The 10,878-nt window shown below is 50.1% G+C and overlaps 1 protein-coding gene across 3 annotated transcripts in view; it reads left to right on the top strand.

The window, feature by feature from the left end:
• Nucleotides 1–1,275: 1,275 nt before the first annotated feature.
• BTAF1 (B-TFIID TATA-box binding protein associated factor 1) overlaps nt 1,276–10,878 on the top strand; it is a 321,948-nt gene continuing 312,345 nt past the window's right edge. For all 3 annotated transcript variants that reach the window (XM_078786829.1, XM_078786828.1, XM_078786827.1), the window contains exon 1: nt 1,276–1,620. In XM_078786829.1, coding sequence (XP_078642955.1) covers nt 1,607–1,620 — 14 coding nt within the window. In that variant the 5' untranslated portion in view covers nt 1,276–1,606. The remainder of the gene's footprint in view (nt 1,621–10,878) is intronic.

Here is a 10,878-nt window from a genome sequence, read left to right as displayed (position 1 = left end):
AATCAGGCAACTTGCATTCAGGCAACCAACGACTCTGATCATATACACCACATGCACAACGTAAATGAACATAACTGGAGATTTCATGAATAACAATAACTTTAAACCTCCTCATGCATTGTCTGGACCCAAGAGCTCTTAAACGAGGTATCATTCAGCGTTGTACGTGCTGTGATTACGTCGTTTACTCCGATCAGACGCAATCAGGCAACTTGCATTCGGGCAACCAACGACTCTGATCATATACACCACATGCACAACGTAAATGAACATAACTGGAGATTTCATGAATAACAATAACTTTAAACCTCCTCGCAAACCTCCTCATGATCCTCGTGCATATGAGAGTTAAAATTTGGTGTTGATCGGATTCGATTGTTTTTGATTCATTTGGTTTACATGTAAAATCGATTGGTATGGTGTTGGTGTGGCGCAGCCACGATGGGCCGAATGGACTCCGCCTGTGTGTATCACCTGCGCCACCTGAGGTGGATGGACGTTATGTTTTCACCTGTTGGCTGTTTGTTTGTGAACACAATATCTCAAAAAGTCGTGGACGGATTCGGATGAAACTTGGTGTTGGTGGACAGACAGGTCGGGTGTTGGACAAGGACGAATCGATTAGATTTTGGTGAAGTTTCGAATCCGGAACCGGCGTATTAGTGCATACAAAACGTAAATTGTTCACCTGGCGGAGGTATGCACTCTACCGAGTGCCGTTCTCGTGTCGGGTTAAATACATACCTTCATTCACCTTCGCTGGAAAGTGGAAAGGCAGGAAGTAACAAATACCTGCGCATGCGCCACTTGAACATCAATATCATTTATCAACATGAATCCACTGAACCGGGATGAGGTAATGAGAACAAAACCTTTATGAAATTTCTTGAAATGTTTATGTTTTTAACGCCGTGAGGTACAAAAGTGTGAGCGGAATAGTAATTGCACTTCGGCGGCTTCGAGCCAACGAAAGGTGAAAAGTAAAATTAAAAAGAGTAACAAACTGGTACCGAAATGCGCCATTTTAACCTTGCTCTCCTCATCAAGCACACACGAATGCGCGTCACACGTCAGCAAAAGGGGCGTCACACGTCGGCAAACGCGTCCTACGTCACACGTCGGCAAACGCGGCTACGTCACACGTAAGCAAAGACGCGTCACACACCCTGTTATGATCGCCTGCACTCTCGGTGACGTAATGCAATAATCCTGCAGTTGATTGGCTCAAATGCGCATTAGAAAGACCAACCACAGAGGCCGATATAGCCAAGCCGCACACTTAAAAGCAAGATGGCTCCTCATATAAATACACGCTTGGGGCTTCGCTTTTTTGCCGTGAAATTCATCATTTTTCGTCTTTTGGGGGCTGCAGTCGTGGACGTCGTGCGTCCTGATGGTTGAATGATTTAGGATTTCGCTAAAACGAATCTTGCCGATGATCCCACACGGATATACACGGTAACGAAGGCCCGTGCTTTGTGAAAGCTCCGTCCATTGAAAGCTCGTCCGGGCCTGTGCCTCGTCACGTCGTTTCCATTCGGCCCGCTCTCGGCCCTTGTCGCCTCAGCGCCGTCCGTAGTGAAGCCGGGGTTCGGGCGCCGGCCTCATGGCGCTATCCAGGTGGGACGACTCGTGCTTTGTACCGAAGCGAGGACGGTCGGAACGATACTCTGTTAAGCACCTTTGGCTGCTCTGTCTCCCCCAAAGCCCTTCGCTTTGATCCTGTGTCCTGATCCCGGAACGTGTCCCGCAGTCTCTCGGACGAGGCGCCGCTTTCCTAACGTCCTGACGCGGCACTTGCAGCACACGGGACGCTGTTTTCACCATGAATGATTCTGATTGGGCCCATTCGTACCTGACAAACACAAACTGTTAAATAAACCTGTAAATTGCGCGTTCGCACTCTATTCCCGAGTGCGCAGTAATCATTGGGAGAGTGTAATGGAGACTGCAGGTGATTTACCCTCTTCCTGTCTGTCTTCAATACAAGAAGAGCTGTGTTGGGCCTGGAGAGGATGGAATGGCAGGATACTGGATGAGAAGGATGGAATGGCAGGATACTGGATGAGGAGGATGGAATGGCAGGATACTGGATGAGGATGGATTGGCAGGATACTGGGTGAGGATGGAATGGCAGGATACTGGATGAGGAGGATGGAATGGCAGGATACTGGATGAGGAGGATGGAATGGCAGGATACTGGATGAGGAGGATGGAATGGCAGGATACTGGATGAGAAGGATGGAATGGCAGGATACTGGATGAGGAGGATGGAATGGCAGGATACTGGATGAGGATGGATTGGCAGGATACTGGGTGAGGATGGAATGGCAGGATACTGGATGAGGAGGATGGAATGGCAGGATACTGGATGAGGAGGATGGAATGGCAGGATACTGGATGAGGAGGATGGAATGGCAGGATACTGGATGAGGATGGAATGGCAGGATACTGGATGAGGATGGAATGGCAGGATACTGGGTGAGGATGGAATGGCAGGATACTGGATGAGAAGGATGGAATGGCAGGATACTGGATGAGGAGGATGAAATGGCAGGATACTGGGTGAGGATGGAATGGCAGGATACTGGATGAGGATGGAATGTCAGGATACTGGGTGATGATGGAATGGCAGGATACTGGATGAGGAGGATGGAATGGCAGGATACTGGATGAGGATGGAATGGCAGGATACTGGATGAGGATGGAATGGCAGGATACTGGGTGAGGATGGAATGGCAGGATACTGGGTGAGAAGGATGGAATGGCCGGATACTGGGTGAGGATGGAATGGCAGGATACTGGTTGAGGATGGAATGGCAGGATACTGGGTGAGAAGGATGGAATGGCAGGATACTGGGTGAGGATGGAATGGCAGGATACTGGTTGAGGATGGAATGTCAGGATACTGGGTGATGATGGAATGGCAGGATACTGGATGAGAAGGATGGAATGGCAGGATACTGGATGAGGAGGATGAAATGGCAGGATACTGGGTGAGGATGGAATGGCAGGATACTGGTTGAGGATGGAATGGCAGGATATTGGGTGATGATGGAATGGCAGGATACTGCATGAGGATGGAATGTCAGGATACTGGGTGATGATGGAATGGCAGGATACTGGATGAGAAGGATGGAATGGCAGGATACTGGATGAGGAGGATGGAATGGCAGGATACTGGATGAGGATGGAATGTCAGGATCCTGGGTGATGATGGAATGGCAGGATACTGGATGAGGAGGATGAAATGGCAGGATACTGGGTGAGGATGGAATGGCAGGATACTGGTTGAGGATGGAATGGCAGGATACTGGATGAGGAGGATGGAATGGCAGGATACTGGATGAGGAGGATGGAATGGCAGGATACTGGATGAGGATAGAATGGCAGGATACTGGGTGAGGATGGAATGTCAGGATACTGGATGAGGAGGATGGAATGGCAGGATACTGGATGAGGAGGATGGAATGGCAGGATACTGGATGAGGATGGAATGGCAGGATACTGGGTGAGGATGGAATGGCAGGATACTGGTTGAGGATGGAATGGCAGGATACTGGATGAGGAGGATGGAATGGCAGGATACTGGGTGAGGAAGATGGAATGGCAGGATACTTGATGAGGAGGATTGAATGGCAGGATACTGGATGATGAGGAGGATGGAATGGCAGGATACTGGATGAGGATGGAATGGCAGGATACTGGGTGAGGATGGAATGGCAGGATACTGGGTGAGGATGGAATGGCAGGATACTGGGTGAGGATGGAATGGCAGGATACTGGGTGAGGATGGAATGGCAGGATACTGGATGAGGAGGATGGAATGGCAGGATACTGGGTGAGGATGGAATGGCAGGATACTGGGTGAGGATGGAATGGCAGGATACTGGGTGAGGATGGAATGGCAGGATACTGGATGACGATGGAATGGCAGGATACTGGGTGAGGATGGAATGGCAGGATACTGGATGAGGATGGAATGGCAGGATACTGGGTGAAGATGGAATGGCAGGATACTGGGTGAGGATGGAATGGCAGGATACTGGGTGAGGATGGAATGGCAGGATACTGGGTGAGGATGGAATGGCAGGATACTGGGTGAGGATGGAATGGTAGGATACTGGGTGAGGATGGAATGGCAGGATACTGGATGAGGATGGAATGGCAGGATACTGGGTGAGGATGGAATGGCAGGATACTGGGTGAGGATGGAATGGCAGGATACTGGGTGAGAAGGATGGAATGGCAGGATACTGGATGACGATGGAATGGCAGGATACTGGGTGAGGATGGAATGGCAGGATACTGGATGACGATGGAATGGCAGGATACTGGGTGAGGATGGAATGGCAGGATACTGGATGAGGATGGAATGGCAGGATACTGGGTGAAGATGGAATGGCAGGATACTGGGTGAGGATGGAATGGCAGGATACTGGGTGAGGATGGAATGGCAGGATACTGGGTGAGGATGGAATGGCAGGATACTGGGTGAGGATGGAATGGTAGGATACTGGGTGAGGATGGAATGGCAGGATACTGGATGAGGATGGAATGGCAGGATACTGGGTGAGGATGGAATGGCAGGATACTGGGTGAGGATGGAATGGCAAGATACTGGGTGAGAAGGATGGAATGGCAGGATACTGGGTGAGGATGGAATGGCAGGATACTGGGTGAGGATGGAATGGCAGGATACTGGGTGAGGATGGAATGGCAGGATACTGGATGAGGAGGATGGAATGGCAGGATACTGGGTGAGGATGGAATGGCAGGATACTGGATGAGGATGGAATGGCAGGATACTGGGTGAGGATGGAATGGCAGGATACTGCATGAGGATGGAATGGCAGGATACTGGGTGAGGATGGAATGGCAGGATACTGGGTGAGGATGGAATGGCAGGATACTGGGTGAGGATGGAATGGCAGGATACTGGGTGAGGATGGAATGGCAGGATACTGGATGACGATGGAATGGCAGGATACTGGGTGAGGATGGAATGGCAGGATACTGGATGAGGATGGAATGGCAGGATACTGGGTGAGGATGGAATGGCAGGATACTGGGTGAGGATGGAATGGCAGGATACTGGGTGAGGATGGAATGGCAGGATACTGGGTGAGGATGGAATGGCAGGATACTGGGTGAGGATGGAATGGCAGGATACTGGATGAGGATGGAATGGCAGGATACTGGGTGAGGATGGAATGGCAGGATACTGGGTGAGGATGGAATGGCAGGATACTGGATGAGGATGGAATGGCAGGATACTGGGTGAGGATGGAATGGCAGGATACTGGGTGAGGATGGAATGGCAGGATACTGGGTGAGGATGGAATGGCAGGATACTGGATGAGGATGGAATGGCAGGATACTGGATGAGGATGGAATGGCAGGATACTGGATGAGGATGGAATGGCAGGATACTGGATGAGGATGGAATGGCAGGATACTGGATGAGAAGGATAGAATGGCAGGATACTGGATGAGGATGGAATGGCAGGATACTGGATGATGAAGATGGAATGGTGTGTTACTGGATGATTATGAGGATGGAATGGCATGTTACTGGATGATGAGGATGGAATGGCATGTTACTGGATGATGAGGATAGAATGGCAGGATACTGGATGAGGATGGAATGGCAGGATACTGGATGACAAGGATGGAATGGCAGGCTACTGGATGATGATGATGGAATGGCAGGATACTGGATGATGATGATGGAATGGCAGGATACTGGATGAGGATGGAATAACAGGATACTGAATGAGGATGGAATGGCAGGATACTGGATGAGGATGGAATGGCAGGATACTGGATGAGGATTGAATGGCAGGATACTGGATGAGAAGGATGGAATGGCAGGATACTGGATGAGAAGGATGGAATGGCAGGATACTGGATGAGGATGGAATGGCAGGATACTGGATGAGGATGGAATGGCAGGATACTGGATGAGGATGGAATGGCAGGATACTGGATGAGGATGGAATGGCAGGATACTGGATGAGGATGGAATGGCAGGATACTGGATGAGGATGGAATGGCAGGATACTGGATGAGGATGGAATGGCAGGATACTGGATGAGGATGGAATGGCAGGATACTGGATGAGGATGGAATGTCAGGATACTGGATGAGGAGGATGGAATGGCAGGATACTGGATGAGGAGGATGGAATGGCAGGATACTGGATGAGGATGGAATGGCAGGATACTGGGTGAGGATGGAATGGCAGGATACTGGTTGAGGATGGAATGGCAGGATACTGGATGAGGAGGATGGAATGGCAGGATACTGGGTGAGGAAGATGGAATGGCAGGATACTTGATGAGGAGGATTGAATGGCAGGATACTGGATGATGAGGAGGATGGAATGGCAGGATACTGGATGAGGATGGAATGGCAGGATACTGGGTGAGGATGGAATGGCAGGATACTGGGTGAGGATGGAATGGCAGGATACTGGGTGAGGATGGAATGGCAGGATACTGGGTGAGGATGGAATGGCAGGATACTGGATGAGGAGGATGGAATGGCAGGATACTGGGTGAGGATGGAATGGCAGGATACTGGATGAGGATGGAATGGCAGGATACTGGGTGAGGATGGAATGTCAGGATACTGGGTGATGATGGAATGGCAGGATACTGGATGAGAAGGATGGAATGGCAGGATACTGGATGAGGAGGATGAAATGGCAGGATACTGGGTGAAGATGGAATGGCAGGATACTGGGTGAGGATGGAATGGCAGGATACTGGGTGAGGATGGAATGGCAGGATACTGGGTGAGGATGGAATGGCAGGATACTGGGTGAGGATGGAATGGTAGGATACTGGATGAGAAGGATGGAATGGCAGGATACTGGATGACGATGGAATGGCAGGATACTGGGTGAGGATGGAATGGCAGGATACTGGGTGAGGATGGAATGGCAAGATACTGGGTGAGAAGGATGGAATGGCATGTTACTGGATGATGAGGATAGAATGGCAGGATACTGGATGAGGATGGAATGGCAGGATACTGGATGACAAGGATGGAATGGCAGGCTACTGGATGATGATGATGGAATGGCAGGATACTGGATGATGATGATGGAATGGCAGGATACTGGATGAGGATGGAATAACAGGATACTGAATGAGGATGGAATGGCAGGATACTGGATGAGGATGGAATGGCAGGATACTGGATGAGGATTGAATGGCAGGATACTGGATGAGAAGGATGGAATGGCAGGATACTGGATGAGAAGGATGGAATGGCAGGATACTGGATGAGGATGGAATGGCAGGATACTGGATGAGGATGGAATGGCAGGATACTGGATGAGGATGGAATGGCAGGATACTGGATGAGGATGGAATGGCAGGATACTGGATGAGGATGGAATGGCAGGATACTGGATGAGGATGGAATGGCAGGATACTGGATGAGGATGGAATGGCAGGATACTGGATGAGGATGGAATGGCAGGATACTGGATGAGGATGGAATGTCAGGATACTGGATGAGGAGGATGGAATGGCAGGATACTGGATGAGGAAGCTGGAATGGCAAGATACTGGATGAGGATGGAATGGCAAGATACTGGATGAGGAGGATAGAATGGCAGGATACTGGATTATTAGGATGGAATGGCAGGATACTGGTTGAGGAGGATGGAATGGCAGGATACTGGATTATTAGGATGGAATGGCAGGATACTGGATGAGGACGATAGAATGGCAGGATACTGGGTGAGGAGGATGGAATGGCAGGATACTGGACTATTAGGATGGAATGGCAGGATACTGGATGAGGATGGAATGGCAGGATACTGGATGAGGAGGATGGAATGGCAAGATACTGGATGAAGAGGATAGAATGGCAGGATACTGGATTATTAGGATGGAATGGCAGGATACTGGATGATGAGGAGGATGGAATGGCAGGATACTGGATGAGGAGGATGGAATGGCAGGATACTGGATGCGGAGGATGGAATGGCAGGGTACTGGATGAGGAGGATGGAATGGCAGGATGCTGGGTGAGGAGGATGGAATGGCAGGATGCTGGGTGAGGAGGATGGAATGGCAGGATACTGGGTGAGGAGGATGGAATGGCAGGATACTGGATGAGGAGGATGGAATGGCAGGATACTGGATGCGGAGGATGGAATGGCAGGGTACTGGATGAGGAGGATGGAATGGCAGGGTGCTGGGTGAGGAGGATGGAATGGCAGGATACTGGGTGAGGAGGATGGAATGGCAGGATACTGGATGCGGAGGATGGAATGGCAGGGTACTGGATGAGGAGGATGGAATGGCAGGGTGCTGGGTGAGGAGGATGGAATGGCAGGATACTGGATGCGGAGGATGGAATGGCAGGGTACTGGATGAGGAGGATGGAATGGCAGGGTGCTGGGTGAGGAGGATGGAATGGCAGGATGCTGGGTGAGGAGGATGGAATGGCATCTGGAAGAGGTGGACTGAATGGCAGGATGCTGGAAGAGGTGGACTGAATGACAGGATGCTGGAAGAGGTGGACTGAATGACAGGATGCTGGAAGAGGTGGACTGAATGACAGGATGCTGGAAGAGGTGGACTGAATGACAGGATGCTGGAAGAGGTGGACTGAATGACAGGATGCTGGAAGAGGTGGACTGAATGACAGGATGCTGGAAGAGGTGGACTGAATGACAGGATGCTGGAAGAGGTGGACTGAATGACAGGATGCTGGAAGAGGTGGACTGAATGACAGGATGCTGGAAGAGGTGGACTGAATGACAGGATGCTGGAAGAGGTGGACTGAATGACAGGATGCTGCAAGAGGTTGTTACGGTTTTTTTTGTATACAAGATCGATTAACATTAATCACAAAAACAAACAAACAAATGGACACACAAAACATACAATAAAGAGAGCGCGAGACAATATGGGGAGAGAGGGAAGCACACAAGTAGAACAGCAGAGAACAGGGACATCGGGAGATCTGTGGGAAGCAGAGGGCTTGTGGGGGGAGGGGGGGGGGAGGAGAAGGCGTGGAGTGGGGGTGGGGGGTTGGGAGAGGTATAAAACACATGGACACTGCTAGGACTTCCAGGAAAGAAGTCGGAATTTCAAAAAAGTGGATCGGGGGTGAATTAACAGGGGTAGAAAAGATCAAGGTTTTGGATGGGGGTAGATAAGAGATGGTGGTGAACAGCTGTTTTAAAGACCTGGAGGGAGGAGTGGGATTGAAGAGAGTGAGGGAGTTTGTTCCAGAGGCGGGAGAAAAGAGGAATGAAAGAGTGAAGGTGAGCAGAGAGTCTTGATTTTGGCAATTTCACCAGAAGAGGGTTGTTGGCAGATCTTGTGCGACCTGTAGGAATATTTGGGGGACAGCACAGATAGAGCTGGGGGAGCTAAGCCGGAGAGGAGTCGGGAGAAGACAAAGACCACAAACCTGCCTGCGGTGAGTGGGTGAAAGTCCCTCACAATCGGCTTCATCGTGGGAGATTCCAATTATTCTGAAAGCTTTGGTTTCAACTGCGTGAGGCAGGAACACCGGCCCAGAGGGGAGAGCAGTGTTCCATTGAGCTGCAGATGAAAGCTTTGTATGTGGTGAGGAGCTCAGGTGTGCCAAGGAAGGACTTCACACGACTGAGGATGCCCAGTCAGCGACTCGCTTTGGAGGCCAGCTTGGAAATGTGTTTTTCCCAGGAAAGATCATGGCAGATACAACAACAACAAACAACAACAGACATTTTAAGGCCATTTTCCCTGCTAGAGTGGGGGCTAGCCTTGCGGGCCCCATGACAATCTTCTCCATTTTGCCCTATTTTCTACATCTCCCTTGCCCGCATTTGTTCTTCCATCATCTTTAGCCAAGTCTTTCTCTGTCTTCCCCATCCTCTACTTCCTTCTACATTCATTTCCATCACTCTTCTCAACCAGTCACTTTCATCCTTCCTCAACACATGACCAAACCATCTCAACCTGTTCCTCTTCACAGCACCAATCACAGGCTCTATTCCCATCATCTTTCGCAATTCATCATTTGTCTTCCTCTCTCTCAACGATTATCCGCACATCCATCGAACCATTCGCATTTCCACCCTTTTCAGCCTTCGTTGCTGCTCTACGTTCATTACCCATGTCTCGCTTCCATAAATCATAGCACTTCTCACACATGCAGCATACACCTTTCCCTTCAGCTTCAACAACACTCCCCTCCTCGTGAGCACGCCACTCAGTTCCCGAAACTTCTTCCATGGACATCTCACTCGACCAAATGTTGCCGATTCTGATCCATCTTCTCCATTCAACATGTCTCCTAGGTAACAAAATGTTTTCACACCTTCCAGCTTCTCGCCGTCTCCAAGATCCAACTCAACATTTCCTCCATCTGCAGCTCCCTTTCTGCCCACCTTACACTTGAATGTAGCTGCCATACTGGTTAATGACCCTCTCAGACCACTACATTTTTGATGAACCCACTCCCCGCACATTGTACATTGAATGGAGTTCACTCCGACACCCTTCCTGCACACAGCACACGGCCACTTCCCAGTTCTTTCCTCCTCACCACATGCTTTACCACTTGTTGTCACCTTCGTCATCCCTGGTGTTGGGCTAGCGGCTAGGGTGCCAGCTTAGGATCCTAGGATCCTGGGTTCGAATCCCGGTCGATCGCTGAATTAACGCCAGGGGGGTTGACTCAGCCTGTCATCCTTCCGAGGTCGGCTAATTGAGTACCAGTTCACTGGTAATTCCCTGCTTGTCGTAAAAGGCAACAAAAAGGTTTGGCGGCAGGAAGGGCATCTGGCCGTAAAACATTGCTTCAAAAAGGGGACCGAAAAACAACAACAACCATGGTCCCCGAAAAAGGCCAACCCCCGCT

Source organism: Myxine glutinosa, chromosome 11 (genome assembly GCF_964187855.1).
Source record: "Myxine glutinosa chromosome 11, kmMyxGlut1.1, whole genome shotgun sequence".
Classification (NCBI taxonomy): Eukaryota; Metazoa; Chordata; class Myxini; order Myxiniformes; family Myxinidae; genus Myxine; species Myxine glutinosa.
The sequence above is the reverse complement of the archived record's forward strand: the minus strand, read 5'-3'. Positions and strand labels throughout refer to the sequence as shown.